Genomic DNA, 20,566 nt, shown 5'->3' on the forward strand with positions numbered 1-20,566 from the left:
ACCTATAAGCTTTAGGATGTTTCCTAAATATTTCCTAGGGTGCTGTTCTTTGCTGCTCCTTCACGAGTCACATTACCATATGGATCAGCCCTTGGTGGCAGTCTGTGTCTCCATGGTACTTCTATTCTAGGGGAATGATTATTTTGAATTATTCCAGCTTCCATTTTATTGGAACTCTTAATCAAAAGTCGAGGTTATCCTTCCATACTGACAGTATGAAGATTCCTGATCTTCCTTTCCATCCTGGAGGGCATACCCTGGGGTGTACAACTTAAAAAGCATCTTGACAGATAGGGGAAGATTTGTAGGAGTAGAAAAACAGATTTGTTTTCAAAAATGACTCTTTTTTTTTAGCTCTAGATTGGAAAGATAGTGGCACACTGACATATAAGCAATAAGACTGCAATTTAGCAGGAGAAGGAGCAAAAAATTCAAGCATTTGAAAATTAAAAGTACTGGTTTTTATTGGGTATAAATGTCAACTTCACAGAGAGGAAAAACAACCATTGGAGGAACTTGTCTAGACAATGAGTGCAAATTTTTCTTCTTTTTATTTAATATTTTTAAGACATATCTATTTGAAAACATTAGTTTTGAGAATTTCTGTGGTTCACGTTACACTGGAGTTATAGTAGATGACTGGGATGGTAATTCCTTATTTATCACTTCTAAATATAGCTGAAGAGGTTTAAAAATGCCTTCTATAATTTTGACTTTTGCATTGTCTGTTGGGAACAATATGGTAACTATTCATTTGCTGAATGCTGGCTAAAAACAGTAAAGGTAAAACTTTCACAAATGATCCCTCATGAGGAGCACTTATGACAGCTTGATTTATTGATATACCTTAGGGTATGTAGTCTGATTAGCTGCTTGACTTTGACATGCCATCTTTTTACTCACAGGATCTCTGAAATTTGCCTTTTCCCATTTTCTCTTCTCCAGTCAACTGCATACAAGGTACCTGATTTATTCTCTGTGACAATCCTAGTACTAACATTGCCATGTCTAACCATATAAAAGAGATTCAGACATTTAGATATAAAGTAAGTGGCCACTAATGTTACCAAAAATATTAGTAATTCATTTTTATTTTCCGTATATTTTAGTCCTAAATTCTCCCTCACCAAGAGACAGTTTGCTATCTTTACTCTCCTGACAGTTTCCTTGGAGAGATTATATACTTGATCAGACAGGGCAACTTGTTCAAGGCTGGTCCTGCTTTTTGCAGAAAATTGTGCATGATCTCCAGGGGTCCCTTCCAACCTGAATCATTATAAAACAATTTTATGGAAGAGAAAAGTTTCTATAGCAAAAGTCAGACTCCAGTTCCAAGCCTAAATTAAAGTTAACTTGCTGTAGCCTGGATACCCGTAACTCAAATTTGGCCATCCAGTCCTACTGTCCACCAAAAAGAAAAAGAACAATGCAAGATATCTTGTTGTTGCATTAGACGTGAGCATTAAACAAAGTAACTTAGAATTGGCTGGAACTGCTGATAGTTCTGTACAGCCATGCAATGGTATGGAAGGTGGTGACACACGCAAGGGAAGCGGGAGCCATGAAGCCATGCCTCTGCACAAAACTCTTCTACATTTCCAGTTTCAAGGGTGGACAAAACGCAGCATTGCTGTCTTCTGCAGTGGCATACGGTGAAGAGCAGCATCTCCTAAACTGTTTTCTTCTGCAGTGATAATGCTGACAACTCTCCATACCCACAAATGTTAAGCGCTGGTCTCAATGCTCTCTCAGTGGAAAGAGTTGAATGCCCAGAAATTATTTAGACTAAAACGTAATAAAATAAGTATGTGACTCAGAGTTGGTTTTTGAGATTACATCGATAAAATTCTTGCTGATGTAAATGAGAGGAAAAATTAAGCTTACAAAGATAGTGTCTTCCTGCCTCTAACAGGGGCCACACAGTGATTAGATTACATAACGTGTCTGATAAAATGAAATTTGTTGCCAAGGTGTGTTGACCCAAGTTAGAGAGGTTCATGCTTTTAACATTAAGAGATTCTGACTGACTGTGTCACAGTACCTAAATTGCAGTCTTTTTTTTAAACATTGAGGCAAGGAATTACTTCTTATTCATTATTTCAATAATAATTTCAAAACATTTTAAAGGCTCTTTAAATATAATTAGTTATATGGTAATATGGCAATGTTTAAGAGATTCAAATTAAGGGCTTGGATACTTAGCAGATAACCGTGAGATCTATTTATTCCATGAAAGGACAAATTGATATTTTTGTCCAGTTTCAGGCCCACCAGTAAAGACATTAGGAAGCTCAGGAGAATTCAGGAGAATCCACCAAGTCATCAGGGTTGGAGCTCTTGCCACCTGACAAGAACATTGGGGAACTGGGTTTGTTCATCCTGGAGCAGAGATGGGACCTAGCAGTATTTCCCCAGTGCCTACTGGGATGTTCACAACACTTTCCAAAGTGGAGATTACCAGAAAGAAAAGAGACAATAGGCAAAAACTGGAGTGAAAATCATAAGAAGAAACATTTTCTCTATGAGGACAGCTATGCAGTAGCACAGGTTCCCCAGAGAGTTTGTGCAGTATCTGTCCTCAGAGATTTTCAAGACCCAACTACATGAAGTTCCAAGCAACCTGGTCTAACATTTGGGATGACCTTACTTAAACTGGGAATATGATCAGGGATCTTCTGAGCCCACTCCACTCTGAATTATTCTCTCATCCTTTGATTTTTCTGACTTCCATATTCCGTGTATCCTTCCTTCTGCTAAATAAATGTGTCTGTGGTATTGCAGGAAGCATCACAGCTGCATTGTTAAATTTGAGTGAAATATACTTCAGGGTAGAGCTGTGAAGTGCAATATTTTCAGTTTATTCAGAAGACAAACAAAGACATGAATTTTCATTTTCTGCAAGATAGGCAGAAAGCACTTTGACACCAATTTGGATTACACAGAGAAGCTGGAATAAAGAAAGCAGCACTTCTGTGTATTGAATTAAATATAGAAAATACATTTAAGGGTGGCTTGAGTCCTCCACTGTAAGAATAACATCAAATAGAACATTAATCACCTAGCTTCAGATTTTTTAACTTATTGTTGGGAGAGGAGCTTCTGTTAGTTTAGGAGTTTCAGCAACTGATGTTTGTTTAAGGGAGAAAGTCAAAATAAAGAGTTAGTACTGTAAGATATTTTTCCCCCCAGTCCTTTGAGCTTGCTGATATGACAGAATATCTAAATGACAAACTGTCTCTTCACGTTTTAAAAATTTGGCTGAATGTATAGTTAAGGGGTAGAAGACATAAAGTATCCTCAAGTAATATCAGCTTTAGTTTTAAAATACTGAGATTACATGTGCCCTGAAAAGAAATGAAAGACAGATTTTAAAAGTTAGAGGAAAGAGACCTCTACACAGAGGGACTTGTGTCATCTGCTCCTGTGGCACTGTGGCATTTGAAGGTCAAATTGCAATGAAAGCTCTGGCTCCATTGGTCACAATTCCTTACAGAGGGACAAAAGATGAAAGCAGCTCTGTTTCTCCATCTGTGATCTGCTGCAAACATACTTACCAATGGAAATGTTGAAGGACATCCAGTCTCAAGCAAAAAGCATCCACGTTCTCCCTGATTTTCCCCATCTACCTTCATGCAGACAAACCTACCTTGATGTCTGTCGCAAGGGACAGCATGTTCTTCCCTGCTTAGCACCTGACCATCATTTCTACATATCATCTGAATCATAAAATATAGATCTATGTCCTGCACCTGCCATCCTTCCCTTATGAAACTACAGATTCATGTCCCAGGATTTATGGTATTAAAGAACATACAGAAAAGCATAAAAACATGTCCTTTCAGAAATTATTACATTAAATTACATTAAAAATTGCAAAAGAATTGCAAATTTCCCCCTTTTAATACTGTTTTTATGCTGTGACCAGTAGGCATACCTTTTGGAATCATTGCATATTGTAATGTAAGTGTAGACAAATTTCTTTGCTGTAAGATAGAGTAGGGAGTAAATGGTAATTATTTTAGTCCACTGTAGTGAAATTGCTTTTCAAATTTGTATTTGTATGCTAAACACAAGATTATGAATCCGCTTACCGCAGATGTCCTGCTCTTCCTTCTTGAGAGAAATGTTCTATATTATTTTTTCTCAGCTACACCTGAAAATTTTCTCTCAGATCAGAGGACATACTAAGCTTGACCTTCTATGTCCAGCTAAGCAATTTGAGTCCATATAGGCTAGAATTGATTTGTAGAACACTTACTTTTGGAAAAGTCTTATGAAAGCTTCTGGAATCAGATGCAACGTAAAAAAATTCATGTTGCACAAGCAAATGAAAAAGAACCTGGTTTTGGAATCAGTCTAAATGACAGCCTCTGAAAGGTTGTTTGGCTCTATGTTTTCTGAATGACAAGTCATCATTCCACAGTAAATATGTGTGCTCACCACAAATGCACTGGAAGGGTACCAGAAAGCTTTTCAGAATGCTTGCAAAAGTTGTATGCATTTTTTTGTCATTGATATAATTGACTAGTGTAGACTCTCAGTGTGAAACAACCTTGGAATATATTCTCAAATGCATGAGTATGTATATCCTTGAATAAATCATATTTTGCCTTCTCTTATTTACACTAGAACATAAAAAACAAGGACATGGTAAAGTCTGTGAACCTGCCCTGGGACTTTTAAACCTGAGATACATTAAGGTGAATGCTTAGGATGGTGCTAGCTAAACAATAGACACTTACTTGCCTTTACCAAAATCTATTCAAATGTTTAAATTTTTTAAAAATTATATTTCATAAAAGAATACTTAAGTTAATGATTCTGGAAATTATATTTTACATTATGTAAGAAAAAGGCTGTACAGGAGCTATTTTATCAAAAAGCTTTTGAGCAGTCTGCTGGAGGTAAACAGAATTTTTATTGCCTCCATCACCAAAGTATTTGACTTGCCTTCTCTTCAGGCATTGTGCCATGAGCATCTGTGCCAGCTCTACTGAAAGGCAGTGTCTATAAGATCTAACAAGACTGACCAGTCATTGTGTTTGTCTACAAAATGCTTCAGGAAAACACAAGTCTTCTGGAGAAATTCACTGCAGTAATAGAAGAAGACAAAATGACACTTCAGGAAAACCATAAAGAAAATAAAAGTGGGATTCCATTTATTTTTCCAGTAATCCCAGTGACCAGGAACACAACCATTCCATTAACTAGAAAACAAAGAACCCAAATAAAGTGAGGGATAAATAAAAGTATTATCAAACTAATGAAAAAAATAGTCATAAAAGGGTGTAGTTTGTTGAAGGGCTTAACCCTATTCATGTTGTAGTAAAATTAATATTTTTCAAGATAAACGTATTTTTGAAAGAACTCAGTTCTGTTCTTCTATGAGATTTCACCATAGTATTTTAATTTCCGTTATTATATTATTTTGCCTTTGGCCTCTTGAGTCTGCTATTTGGGCAGGACTCTGTGTGTGTGCATTTTTTTACAATTGTTATTTTCAAACTTCAGAACATTGGTTTGTGCTGTCTCTCAGAAGTTGTTATGGCTCACATTGCATCTCCAGCTTCAAGTGTTTAGTTCAAATCCTCATAAAAGCTCTAGGCTTTTATTGACCAACAACACATTTTTGCAACACCTCCTATGACCCGCTGAGGATTCCAGGACTGTTGGACAGAAATCAGTGTTTACAGCTTTGCTTGACAAACGTGTTTGGTATTTGTTAAACAGTTTGGGTATTCCTTATCATAATGATTATATCATAGTCCCATTCACCTATTATTTTGAAGAGATAGAATTGCAGACTGGGGAATTGAAACTATTTTTTTCCAACAGAGCAGCATTGAGAGTATATTCATAGTAGTAGAGATATAAAACTGCCTAACAAGATATTTGGAACTTAAACAATAATGCAGTGCAACCTCAGGTAGTAGATAAGATAATTGAGTGAAATGATGAAACACAAATTATATCTTTTCACTAATGATAGTCATGTGCACCAAGCTGCTATTTGTGTAGTTTGATTGTTGATATTAAAATATATGAGTGCATTTTAATTTTCTAGGGTATGCCAAAAAAACTACTGATTGGATTGTAATTTAATAGAGTGTGACTATGGAAAATACTTTGAGAATTTAAGACTAGCTTGTTTCTTCCATCAGCTGCACTTACATTAGAAATCATTGTTAGGATAAAAAAATAAATCAATCCTTCCACTTCTAATTAGAAAACATTTTTAGCCTTTGTACATACATCCCATCATATGCATCTAATAAGTTCCTATTCAATCCTAACTTAAGAGAATGAAGCATTCAAATAACTTGGAAATGTTTTAATAATGCTGGCATTTAAAAGGAAGGATTAAACAGGTAGAAATACTCAAGCTGCATTTGTGAGGATGAGGAGCAGGTTTACACGATAAAGAAACATCTTTTCTGCAGTCTACTTAAAATCAATAGCTATCCAAAGGCATTGCTTCTCTGACATTACAAGTGTTTCTAAGAGAGGGAGATAGTTTCCTACACTCTTTATAAAGTCAATGCCATAGAGTATTTATAACGATGTATCTTCCTTATTTTGAAAGCCTTTTGCTTCCACTGGAACTAAAAGCAATAAGTAGAAAATGCTGGTTGATTTTGTGAATGCTGTATGAAAACTCTGAGTCATCTTAAGATGCACATTTATTGCAGCATTAAGGTGGTGCTACTTCTCTTATCCTCTTTTCTCTAGTAAGTGTCTTCCCAAGGTGCAGTAAATTAGGTTTTCTGGGTATCAATCAGGCTCAGCAAACCGAGCTGGAAGTTTTCCTTTATATGTACATTAATCACCAAACAGGTAGTCAGAAGATGGAGTTTCTCACGTTGTAAAGTTCGTATAAAAATCAATGTAAAATCCTTTAAAACATGTAACATTTAGATTTTCTACACTGCATAACAATATGAAACACATTATGCGTATACAGAAGTTGTTTTAAATTTAGACCTATCATCTTTATTACTCAGGAGAGGTATCTTAGCATACAATTAATGCCACAATGAGAAAGACTATGAGGTTAAGGGCTGAATTTACCTCTATTTAGACATTATTTCAAAACTACCATGCTCATATCTTAATCTCCTATATAGCTTTAAAAAATGGTTAGATCACTATTTTACTTATAAGAGTAGGAAACTGTTTACTTACAAAGGTCCAACACATTTAAAAAAATTATATTTGCCTTTTGTTCCTTTTCTGATATATATATATATGAGAAGAATCCTTTACCATCTTCTACTTAGTTTTATCGGGGCACTGTAGGCAAAATAATTATGTTGAGAAAACAATCTGAAGATCAAGGAAATAGTAAATTGCCTCTAAATACACTTTATTCATTCTCCTTTAATGTCAGACTGTCAACACCATAGGCAGCTGCAACTGATCTAATTGTTTTGATTTCCTATTTAATCTGTTGCACTACTGGGTTGCAATTCATTCCTGTCAAGTTGACATCTAAAATAGGTCAAATGAATCAGGCCTTTGAAGTGTCTATTTCTTTGCATTGCCTTGAAAGGAAGACTAGGATAGCTGGCTCAGATATAGCTATAAAGCAACTGTGCTTTTGTGGTAAAATATTAGAAGGGAAATGACTCCTTCCAATAAAAATAATAGGGACAACAATTTAAGATTTTATTTCTTTACATTCAAAATAATTTATGTAAAAGTCAGTCTTTAAATAAAGTCTTTTTCAGCCTTATATATATAAGTTTGGTAACACCAAATTGTTACCTATAAGTATAATCACACATGTACCTCCTCAAATACTAGTCACCACTATATAGTCCCTATAGTATTCATTTTAGATTTGTTACATTTTATTAAAATATGGTAGAACATAGATATTTATAATATGACTATCTGAATCCCTAAGTCTAAATATTCTAACATGATAGTTTTACTCATAGCAAACTGAATTACAGTTAATTTTAATCTAAAATCTATGCTTGTATTGTTAATTGGAAATGTATAATATCTAGTAGTAACTGACTTGGATAAAATTGATGTATACTACCACTATTCTTGTCAATTATTTACAATTACACTGATAAAAATCCCATTCCTATTCTCACAGTGTGAAACATCCATAGAGTAGTGTGGGTTACAATGAATTAAACAAAATAGTTGATAATAAATTTCACTGATAGTATGGATTCTATTCTCCCCAGGTATTTAGGTACCATTTCCTTACATGTCACTCCTTCAAAAAAAAAAAATTCATCAATCATTATTAAAGTAGTAACGCTGTAATAATCTGATACCATTTTCCTGTGATGTCCCACACATCACTGAAAAGCCTTCATATTTCTATTTTTTTTTTTATATTTTTAAGAGTATGTCTTAGTTTACTATCACTTTTCATGTAAAATTTTTTTGCATGGATATTTATATCAGAAATTATATTCCACTCTATGGAAAATATTATGCACATATTTAAATCACTATACCAAATGAGTGTGAGGGAACCATTTCTAGGATGGAATTCTAAGAATCACATGAAGCTTATTTGTAGGATCAGTTAAACTAGGAGATTGATTCAGAAACCAGGATATTTTTTTTTAAGAAAAAGAAATTATGGAAAACTCTTTTTCTTTTTCTCTCCTTAAACTCCGTCAGGTTTGGGGTTTTTTTATGTTTAATCATTTATCACTATAAAACGTTTTCTGTAATGGAAATTAATGTCATAACTTTTCTCTGAAGTCTTTCAGATTTATCAACCTCTTTTTACATGTACGGCATCAGAAAAGCACACCATACTTATCTGACAGAAAAGTTTTCAAAGGACCTGATTTTCAGACAGCAGAATCCCAGCACTTTTTGCTGAAAACAACTACCATTCTCACTGGAGCGGGGAAAAAAAATACTTTTATAAGATATAATTTTAACTTATATAGAAGCTGACAGGTATGAGTAAGATTTTACCGCTGAAATATTTCAGACGCACATATGCAAAATTTCACCTATTACTTTTTTGTTAGCTGTATTAGGTCCTTTTTAAATATATTACCACATTCAGAAACAATCCTTTCAGCACATCTGAGGTTACAGATCTATTTGCTGTAAACCAGTCAATGATCATCTCCCAATACTGTTGCAAAAACTGTTGATCTGTAACTCCTTAATCCCTGGATTTTGTTTCCTGGATTTTCTTTTTGATATTCATTACAATCTAATTCATTCTTTACATAAATTCATAATATTAAAATCTGGAGATTCCCCTTCACAGTCTTCATTTCGCAGTCTCCAATTATTTGGTCTACTTCAGTATAAAATCCATACTATTTTTTCAACACATTGCCTCTTTTGTTTTCCTGAATTGCATTTTTGCTTTCTGTATACTGTCTATTCAAGACAGAACCTTGGATTCTTTTCCTCATGGTGTATTCTCTCTGTTCTACCAAAAGCACATCATATATTTAAAATGGCTAGACCCTTTCAACAAGTTCCTCCATATCTTCTTTAATGTCTGACTGTCTCTGAATACCCGTTGTAACTCCTTTATGGTACCTTCCTACTAGGCTAGTACTACAGTCTGATTACTGTGACAGAAGTTTTCCTATTCCACAGAGAATTAATGTATTCAGGGCCCAAATCTTCTCCAGCCTGAAATTTTTTTTCTTTTTTTTCTTTTCTTTTTTTTTAACATCTCAGTGGTTGATTTTACCCACACTAGACAATAGCTGTGCTGCACCAGTGTATGGCAAAGCTTTGTCTAAATATAGGACTGTGATTATGGTCAATCAAGTCTTACAAATGCTGTGTAATTCATTTTTATTAATTAAGAGGAAGTATGGTTCCTTGGTAGGATGCCCAGATCTGTCCTGTTTGCAAGGTCAGTTGTCTTCTCCAGAAATATCTGTCCAGGATTTTTTTGTTTTGTTTTGTTTTTTGTTTGTTTTTTTAAATTATTGTACATTACTATGGTTAGGAATAGCTGCAGGATTAGACACCATGGTCTAGTATTTGATACCCTTGAACATTGTATTGTCAGCAGTCCATATGAGAGGAGAAACTGTCCTGCTGTCCTGCTGTTCTTCCCCACTGCATTAGAAATACTAACAAATTGCCCATAGCTTCAAAATCAGCAGCCTTACAGCTTTGCTTGCATTTCGTTTCTGTATCGAAAGTCATTAAAAAAAACCTTACAGCTGGGACATACTTGGTAGCAATTGCTCTAGAAAGGGCACGCAAAAGAAGAGATGCAATTATTAGATTGCTTAAAGAAATCAATCAGTATTGTGGAGCACCTAACCAACATAGTTCAGGAAACATATTTTAGTTTTATTTCTATTGATCTGTGAGTGATAATATGTAATTGTGACAGATGGCAAAGGAGTTAAAAGCTCAGATGAGCTGCTGAGAGATTGCTGCCTGATATACATTCCTAAAGCAAAGACTGTGATTACGTCTTTGAGGACACTCAAAGGAATATCTCCTCAAAAGAGGAGAGGAGAGGAGAGGAGAGGAGAGGAGAGGAGAGGAGAGGAGAGGAGAGGAGAGGAGAGGAGAGGAGAGGAGAGGAGAGGAGAGGAGAGGAGAGGAGAGGAGAGGAGAGGAGAGGAGAGGAGAGGAGAGGAGAGGAGAGGAGAGGAGAGGAGAGGAGAGGAGAGGAGAGGAGAGGAGAGGAGAGGAGAGGAGAGGAGAGGAGAGGAGAGGAGAGGAGAGGAGAGGAGAGGAGAGGAGAGGAGAGGAGAGGAGAGGAGAGACACTTCATCTTATGCAAGCTCTCTGACACTAATATGCGCAGAATTAGAAAATAAGTGACATAAGGAAATAACATTAGAATAGAAAGAGAGGGATGGAAGAAGTAAATGCCTTTTAGAAAGCGTTTGAAACTGTTTTATCCCATACTTTATGAAATTATGAAAGCTTCTAAGAATGTTTATCTTCTCTGATCATAAAAATGAATAAATATTGGGCCGTTGATTTGCAACACATTAGATCATTAAAGGAATGCTCAGACCACCTTCACAGGGCTATTAATTAATTAATGTGGTACACATTACAGATTGAAAAAATCAAAGCACGTAGATGATAATTTATAGTTGCTCAGCTGATTCATGATGATTTATTTATCTTTGATGACTCTTACTTGTAAAATTACATGCTCATATCCTAAACTGTGATTTTCAGTGGGTGATACCACCCTGATATTAAGCAGAATAACATGTTCCAATACAAATTGTTTTATCAAAAACATTACCTAGCATCATATGTAACAAGAAGCTGCTACCTAGGCAACTCTCTGTGTTTGCACAGCCTTCATTTCCAGTTGAGCTATTCAGCTAAGACCAAGGTCTTCCAGATTTACTCCTTGGATGTGTCCAAGCACTTCGTTATCTTGTCACAATTGACTTGTAGGTCATGCTGGGCACTACAACTCTCATAGAAGATCAAATAAATAATTTCTGGGAGATTATGACCTTCTTCTTTTCTTTATGATAAAGCAGAAGTGAAGTATGGAGGCATTTATACACATTAGTCTGCTGAAAAGTCAGTGCAGCAAAATGACCTGTCTAGAGTGGAGTCAGAATTTGATATGTCATGTCTCATGGAAATGGTGACTAAAAGCCTCCAGCTATTACTGAAACCTGAACAATCATGCCACTCCCCAAACCTTAAACCCGAACAGTGCTTCTCAGATATTTATCTCAGTTCATGCATATAAGGGCATTCTGAAACAAATTATGAAGAATTCAGGGGAGAAAAAAAAAAAGTCTATTGACTGAAACACTATCAAACATCTTACATATTATCTTCATAACAGGGACCATGGGAGGTCAGACTTTTCTTTCATTTCCTGCAGATTCTTTGTCTGTATCATGCCAGCAAGATAGTCTCAGATACAGATACTGTGGAAGTTGTAAAGTTTTTAATTTAGATGAGCTCAGTGCCATCACTTCTGAACTTGGGAAAGCAAATTTCCTTTGCCACCATTATATTATTTTAGGATTAGAATCCATGAACTAAAAGTAATAAATACATACAATAAATGTTTTAGTGCAATTTCTATTATAAATTAGCTCAATAAAATACAGAACAAGTTATCTTTAATGACTTGTTCACCTAGAGGGTAGGAAAAGGGGTTTTTTTTCTGTGTATTACTGTTACAGCTTCCTGTGGACCATAACACCTACACAGGAATTTTCCAATAAACTCTATGGAGATTAGTCACTGTCCATTTCATATCACATCATATGATAAGAAACTGTACTATGATAGTCATTCTGTGGTAAATCTTCCAAAATCCCAACTGGCTGTTGGGATTACTAATTAAAAGAAGGAAAAGTCACATCCAGCTGAAGAAACTCACAACAAAATGAAAGATTGTTTGCAATATATCCTTGAATGTTTGTAATTAACTTAATTGGAAAAAAGTTACTAAAGGAGAAATCAACAAAAAGGGAAGGAAGACTCATAAGAAGAAAGGAAAAAAAAAGAAGGTAGAATCATGTGCACGGGATTTATACAGTGCATAAATAGTAATATACCACTCAGTGTCAGGAACGTCTATGGAGAATGTTGGAAATAGAAATGTGTGGTTTTCAAGACGCAGATAACATTATGCAAAACAATGTGTTTAAAAAAATATATTGCATATATTACTCAAGTGAAAAAATCTGTTTGCTGAGAAGCTCTGCAAGCAGTAATATTTATTGTCCCACTTTACTTTTGTGGTTAAATGTTGGAATCTGCATTTGAAAATTTTTCATTTGTCGCTTAAGATTGGTTGCTTATTTGTTTGGGTTTAGTTGTTTCTTCTAAATGACAGAATGGATGAAAAATGCTTAACTATAACATTTCCACTTGTTTCTGTGTTTTTCCTGGAAATTGTGTTATACAGCCATGAAAGACAGCTGAGAAGCGCGCTGAAATAATTCATGAGGGAAGAGATGAAACCTGACAGACACAGAATGATTATAACTAATTTGTCATAACCATCAGCAACTGTAACCACGAGCATCCTAATTATTGTGAACTTAACATGCCAAGTTGAATCATACAGTAACTCTATAGTTTTCAACATAATCTTATTATTTTATTCTGTATGTCAATATTTCTTCTAATCCACTTTGGTCCAGTGGAAGCAACTTCAGGATTTATGAATGCAGAAATCCTACTGAAGTTCAGGGAGGTTTTGGTACCTACGAATTCCCTTTTTTCTCAAGGCTTGGGGTAGAATTAAGCTTTATTGATGATACTGATTTTATTAATTGATGTTATTGAAACTAGGCATAACAAAAGGAACAGTTTTTCAACACTATGAATTTCCTCAAACTTCCTGGGGTATCTCTCTGTGCAAGATTAGATTATAGAAAAAAATAAGTAGTAAGACAAGACAAAACAATGGAAGGTGCATATCAATTCATAACTTATAAAAAATCTGTGTAGGATCACAAGTAGCAAATATTTTAATTGAAATGTAGTATTCTCTTTTAAAAAGTATGGCATAGTTAATAGTGAGCTAGTCTATTTTTTTCTCATAAAAAGTTAAAGTTTTTTTTAATTAATAATAATAATTAATAAATAGAAACCACCCATTTTGGGAAAGAATTTTAAAAGAAATATAATTGTACTAGATTTAATACACAATTCTATAAATCAATTTAGGGAATAGTTATATATATTAACAACTGAAATACAGTACAATATAATAGCAACAACAAAAATAATACTTATAATGCTAACAATAGTAATTAAAATTGTAATTAAAAAGGAGAAAACAGAAAGTGAAAAGAACAAAACCCAAGAGAGACAAGAGATGCACAGTGCAGTTATTCACCACCCCCTGACTGATGCCCAGCCCGTCCCCCAGCAGCGATCGGTGCCTCCCGACCAGCTCCCCCCAGTTCATACACTGAGCTGGATGCTCTGTGCTACGGAATATCCCTCTGGCCAGTTGCCCCGGCCATGCTGCCTCCCTGCCCTCTTGTGCCCTCCTCACTGGCAGAGCATGGGAAACTGAAAAGTCCTTGGCTTTGGGTAATTACTGCTCAGCAACAATGATCACATCAACGTTTTGTCAACATTAGTCACATAAATCCAAAACACAGCACAGCACCAGCTTCTAAGAAGAAAATTAACTCTACTTCAGACAAAACCGGGACACTAGGATAGTTAATTATCTCTCTAATGTATTGTATTATGATAGAATGTATTTGCCACATTTGTGGATTCATGACTTCACTGTGATAGGAAATGTAGAAAGCATCAAAAAATGTTTCTACTTACAAGGTAAAACAGCTAGACATAGTCATGACATACAACTAAATGAAGAGCAATAAACAGTGAACCAGGTATTTTTAAATTGTTATAATTTATAAGAAATTATATAAATAGAAATATGTCATTAAAGACAGAAAAATGTTTGTGTATTTGACTATTCATCTGCCTTTCATTGTGAAAATTTAGTTCAGGGGTAATGAATCAATAGTATATGCCTTAAATTTCATGCTGATACACGTACATAAAAAAGTGCTTTGTTTTTGCAAGAACACATCTGCAGAGTGCCATTATTCAAAGATCCTTCTTTATTTTTTTTCTGAGAAAAAAATATCTCGTAATATCTGAGAAAGGTTCTGAATATGCTAGTTTAAATATAAGTACAGTATCTTGTGTGTCCTTTCTCTGTTTTTCACACTTTCAGAGAGAAATCTTTAAACATCCTCCTGAGTTTCTTGTCACCTTTTGTCAGCATTCCCTGAAAAAATCTGTGCATCAACCCCCCTTTCCTTAAAACACTAATGGCTCTGCAGATGTACACTGAGAGAGGGCTGTTGTCATGCAGGGTTGGACTTCTTCATTGTTTTCCTGTGCTCTCTCTATTTCTGTTTTTGCACAGTAACTTCTCTGAGAAAGAAAAATAACCTTTTTCACATCTTGTCAGTCTGATGATCCATGAAGAATTAAAACATTTCTGGTAATAAATAATAACAGCAGCAATGATAAAAAGCATGATACATTCTAAAGTGTTTGAGTGTTACTCTTATTTTATCACCTAAAATTCATACGGTAATGTGATTTTTGAAAGTTCAAGATGTATACTTCTCCCATTATCACTGGTGAGATGATGTTTCTGTAATGGTAAAAATCTTTTTTCCCAAACTTCCTTTCACACTTTTTCTAATGAATAATTTCATTATTAAAAGTTACACTTGGGTCAAATGAGTGACCCTACTAATACAGCTCTATTTCCTTAACCTGGTATTCCTACAAAAAAGTGTATGTCAACATAAAATAATCTATTAATTTTCTTGGACTGTTGGATATTCTGGGTATTGTGTTTATTCATTCAGTGTAAAACTTTCCTATACAATCACACATTATATCTTTTCAGTACCCACCCTTCATTCTTCTATAGCTTGTGGCTTATTAAACAGAACATTTATATTTTCCATTGTTTAGGGTGTACAGTCAAACCATGTTTTTGATTTAGGTTATAATGGGATTTTGAAAAACATGTTTTGATGGAATTCTTTTCCCTGTAAATCTTACCTTTTAAAAGGAGCTACAATTCCAGCTCAAGGTCTATTTCTTAGTCCTGTCTTTCAAATCCAAGGAGAGGAAGGCTACCCTCTCTTTGTGACAACGCAATAAATAAGTTTGTCCTTGGCCTGACAGAAGAATGCCTCCTTGTGTAGAGCTATTTTTACCTTATTGGAAAGAATATTGCCTGCTTTATACTTGTCTGGGTATCTTCAGGATATGTCTTTAAACATTTTAATACATATCATATTATGTCCATTTTAAACTGCATAATAAATTTGCATATAAAACAGTTTAAACCTACAGAACCGAGCTGGCAGAGGACATTGTTCTGCACCAATCTAATTTCTACTTTAAAGCTAAATTGACTGGTTTAAGTCGCTGATAATGAAGTACCGAGACTTTTACAGTTTCCATGCTAGGTTACCAAGCAATAATTGGCTACAATAAAAACAAGATCTGTTTTTCATCTTTAATTTGATCCTAATTTCATAGCAGTTACCCCTTGACTGTTGACTGGGTCACAAAAACCTGTTGCCCCCATTAGCTGCAGCAAGCTGATGAGCAGAATGTATCAATGATCCCTCCTGCACATACCTAAAATGCAGACTGCAGTGAAGGTGACTTGGAAGGCCATTAAATACTAAAAACTGATCCAACTTTTGTAAAAGTCCTTCTGTCAATGGCAGAACTTCCCCACTTTTATTTAAATATTTACTTTGTTTTTAGACCTTCAAAGGTTTTTGGTTGCTTTGTCTGCCTTGAGGTTTTCCTCATTTACTTCTCTTTAACTCCTTCCACTTTCTGTGGAAGTGTTTCCTTTTCTACTGAGTCATGTTAAAACTGATAGTCTTGTGGTGGTGTCATTGTTCCACAATGCATACCAATACATAGGTGTATGTGCTGAGAGAAACCCATGCCTTAGCTCATTTCCAAAAAATGGGAATAGTCACTGTGGAGAAAGCAGCACTACCTGGCAGCTCCTTTGGATCAGATATATAAATGGTGTTCCAGAGGTCATAACTTCTCTCAAAGACCAAATACTACACTGAGCTAATGTAAATACACTTGCAGTGTAAATCTGACATCCAGAAAGTACTACACCAAACCCATTGGATTTAATGGCTGGCATCATCAGTAGCTCTGGAATATTTTTACTATTTCCCTTTTACAGTGGAGACCACTCCTGTCTCACAGGTTGTACACTAGTGACACTATATAATGTTTTTAACTGAATAATTTCTCAGCAGTGAAGGAAATTTGGTTACTCCTGCCACATGCCCTCCATCTGAATGTGTGGTTTGCATAGATATTGTCAATAGTAAGTTACACTAGACATGGTGGCTGGCACATAAATACATTTTTTCAAAGTGTTCAGTGCTGTTTCTCACATTAAAAAGTATGGGAGTTATGTAGCTGAACCTCAGTAAAAGCTTTGAAAATAACATAGTGTATGTTACCATCTTTGCCACTAGCACTGAGATATGAGTAAATAAATCTTTCAGAGCACAAGATGAACACCTATGGAGCACGAGAAGGCATTTTCTAATCAGTCAGCCATAGACATCATAAGATGAAGGACAGACTCATTCTGCATGGGGCATTCTGACATGTCACACGTGTTACAGGTTTATACTGCACCAAGAATAGTGAACCAAAGGCTGAGAGGTTACAGTTCTCACCTCTAAAGCTGGGTTCTGTCCACTGTTTCTTTTATTATCTATCTCTTCAGAGTTTTAAAGTGAAATGAAAGGTATTTGTACAAATTTTCTGTAGCTGCCTTTTTTTTTCCAGTGTCGATAGATATGAAATGGCTGAGATTTACAAGAAAGTAATTAAATTTTCCATTAATTTGATTTTTCCTTATTGTGTTCCTTATTGGGAACTGCAAGCATGATCCTTCGCCTTTCCTTCCTTTTAAGCTTCTCTACATTTATTTGTTTTAGAGCTAAATCCCTTCTTTTGTACCTGCTAATCCTTTTTCTGTCATATGCTAACAAGAAATTCAGTTCAGAACCAATAGATAGCCAAAAAAGCTGAAATTCAAAGTTCTTTGATACTCTCCTCCTTTAGTTTGAAAATAATTGTTTTGAACAAATAGAAACTTGAGTCATATGTAATACTTTTATTTTAAAATAAGAAAGAATATTTTTGATTTTCATTTGGTGAAAAAAAAGTATATTTTTCCATCCCAATGCACATTCAAAGCAGGAAATGGAAGAAAATATATTTAAAGGTTGCTACAACTAATAGGAAAATAACATTTTTTTTTCCAAATCCTCCTTTAATGTTTCTTGAAGCTTTTGTATCCTTTTCAAAGATCTCTTGTTCCTGCTCTCTTCACCTTGATCCCCATCAGATGGAAAATTCTCTAGAAAACCCCTGACAGAACAGAGGTTTTAAACACCATCACTGGCTCTAAGGAATAGGTGAAGACATTAACAGTCTGATGGCAGAACTGAACTCTCATATCTCTTTACTACAGATATAAACGCTAGACCATTATTAATCACAACAAATATGAATCCATGTTTAGTGTTCTGTGTGGTAAATGGAATAATAGGATCTTCTTGTTGAGAGGCTTTAAATAATCACAATGAACTGTTCATAGCAGTGCCCTGCAACTTTATTCAAAATTTTTGTTCCAATACTGAAATGCTTCTTATTGCCCTGATGGAGGGAAACTTTTGGAGGGAAAACATGTTTACTCATACTGGTTTGGACTTATAGCATCAGAGAAATCAGAAGAAAATTATTTGAAAGAGTAAATGTGCTATAGAGTAGCAATGTTCTATAGTTTTAGAACCAATGTGATGATTTTCCTTTCTGTCATCACCATGTCCTGTGTGCAATGTCCAAGTGGGGTCTGCAACATCATCAGTCTGGATGTTAGTTGAAGTATTCCCTCCAGTTGTATTTCTTCCATTTCACTGTGTATGAATCCCTTCTACCAAGGGAGAAAATCAAGCAGGATATAGTAAAAGGAAATAAAAGCACTATCATATGTATTTGTAAATGGAATATATATATATATATATATATGTGTGTGTGTGTGTGTGTGTGTATGTAGTCTGCTGCTTTTTCTTTTCATACTGTATGCAAGTGCACTAAAAACGGAATAAAGTGCTGATGTAACATGGAATTTTTGTAAGGGAAATAGATTTATTTTTCAGGCTCTCCTATTATAGATCAAGGTATGAAAAAAGGAACAACCAACTTTAAAAGAAGAAATAAAATGAAAATTACGGCAGCCAAAAAATTTAAAATCTTTGGTATGTAACCAAAATGTTCTGTTCTTTTGATAGATCTGGGGAATTTTAGCGGTCGGACAAGAAGTGCTGTATCTGTACGTGAAGGCCAAGGAGTTGTTCTGATGTGCTCCCCTCCACTTCATTCTCCAGGTACAGTAGGCTGCAGCCTGTATTCATGCTCCTCCTTTACAGTTTCCTCATTATTGGGTGCCCAGGAGTTTAGATACAGTATGTATTTGATTGTGGAACTTCAAAGATGAGATATCCGCCATCCTTCTGACAGTTTTTGGAGTACCAAAGGACTAATTTAGGCTCACATATTGCAAATGCCAGTGAATAGCAGCAAAGTTTCTGCTAGAAGATTGTCTAATTCCTAGTACAGAACTTGAATGTTACAATAATCTCCATGCCATCAGCAGTGAATATGGCTGCCTTGAGGTCACAAAAGATTGCTTATAGTGTTTAGAAGCCTTCAGAAATTGCTCCAAATTCCTATGTCATGGTACTTTTGTTGAATACAAATTTTATCTCCTTTTCAGTAGTAGAGACATGATTTAGTTACTTCCTTTCCTGTATAACTTAGTTTCATAAAACTGCATCATTGCTAAAAGTCAGAATTACCATAAATTCTATGAAATGCCTGTGGATTCCCAAATGAAAACATAGGAATTCCAGAGAGGTTACTTTTTTGCTTTTCAAATTGACGCTCCTGCAAAAACCTGTAGACAGCTGGGTACATGCTTATATTTCCATGCCATACAACACCTGGAGACACCATGCTAGACAGAATAACTTGGTTTTTGGCAGATATTTTGTTCAATATTTTTATTGATGATATGGATGAGGGCTTAGAGTCTTTTATTAGTAGTTTTGCTGACGATACCAAATTGGGAATGAGTGTAGATCAATCAGAGGGGTGTAGGATTCTTCAGAGAGACTTGGAAAGGCTGGACATATGGACAGAATCAAACGGGATGAGCTTCAATAAGTCCAAGTGCCGAGTATTGCACTTCGGCCATAATAATCCCCTGTACCGATACAAGCTGGGGATGGAGTGGCTGGATAGTGCCCAGGTGGAAAGGGACCTGGGGGTGCTGGTTGACAGTCGATTGAATATGAGCCAGCAGTGTGCCCAGGTAGCCAAGAGGGCCAATGCCATCCTGGCCAGTATCAGAAATGGAGTGGCCAGCAGGAGCAGAGAGGTCATTCTTCCCCTGTACTCGGCACTGGTGAGGCCTCACTTAGAGTACTGCATCCAGTTCTGGGCCCCTCACTTTAGGAGGGACGTTGAGTTACTTGAGCGTGTCCAGAGGAGAGCAACGAAACTAATAAAGGGCTTGGAACACAAGCCATATGAAGAGCGACTGAGGGAGCTGGGGTTGTTCAGCCTGGAGAAAAGGAGACTAAGGGGTGACCTCATCACTCTCTACAACTTCCTGAAGGGTGGCTGTAGTGAGCTGGGGGTCGGCCTCTTTCTCCGGGCGACAACGGATAGAACAAGAGGACACAGTCTCAAGTTGCGTCAAGGTAGATGTAAGTTAGAAGTAAGAAGAAAATACTTCACAGAAAGAGTGGTCAGAAACTGGAATCATTTACCCAGTGAGGTGGTGGAGGCATCATCCCTTGAAGAATTTAAAAAAAGACTGGATGTGGCACTTGCTGCCATGATCTAGTTGAACAGTTAGAACATCGGCTGGACTAGATGATCTTATAGGTCTCTTCCAGTCTTGAAATTCTGTGATTCTGTGATTCTGTGATATATATAGCAGATATAGTGGTATAGCCTATCCTTTTCT

General features: G+C 35.7%; 1 protein-coding gene across 4 annotated transcripts in view; it reads left to right on the plus strand.

Moving 5' to 3' along the window:
* The window catches only part of CNTN5 (contactin 5), a 611,453-nt gene that overhangs the window by 409,169 nt on the left and 181,718 nt on the right, over window positions 1–20,566 (plus strand). For all 4 annotated transcript variants that reach the window (XM_063148896.1, XM_063148898.1, XM_063148895.1 and 1 more), the window contains one exon: window positions 18,825–18,920. In XM_063148896.1, the coding sequence (XP_063004966.1) occupies window positions 18,825–18,920 (96 nt within the window). The remainder of the gene's footprint in view (window positions 1–18,824; window positions 18,921–20,566) is intronic.

This window comes from Melospiza melodia, chromosome 2 (assembly GCF_035770615.1).
Source record: "Melospiza melodia melodia isolate bMelMel2 chromosome 2, bMelMel2.pri, whole genome shotgun sequence".
NCBI classification, from domain to species: domain Eukaryota; kingdom Metazoa; phylum Chordata; class Aves; order Passeriformes; family Passerellidae; genus Melospiza; species Melospiza melodia.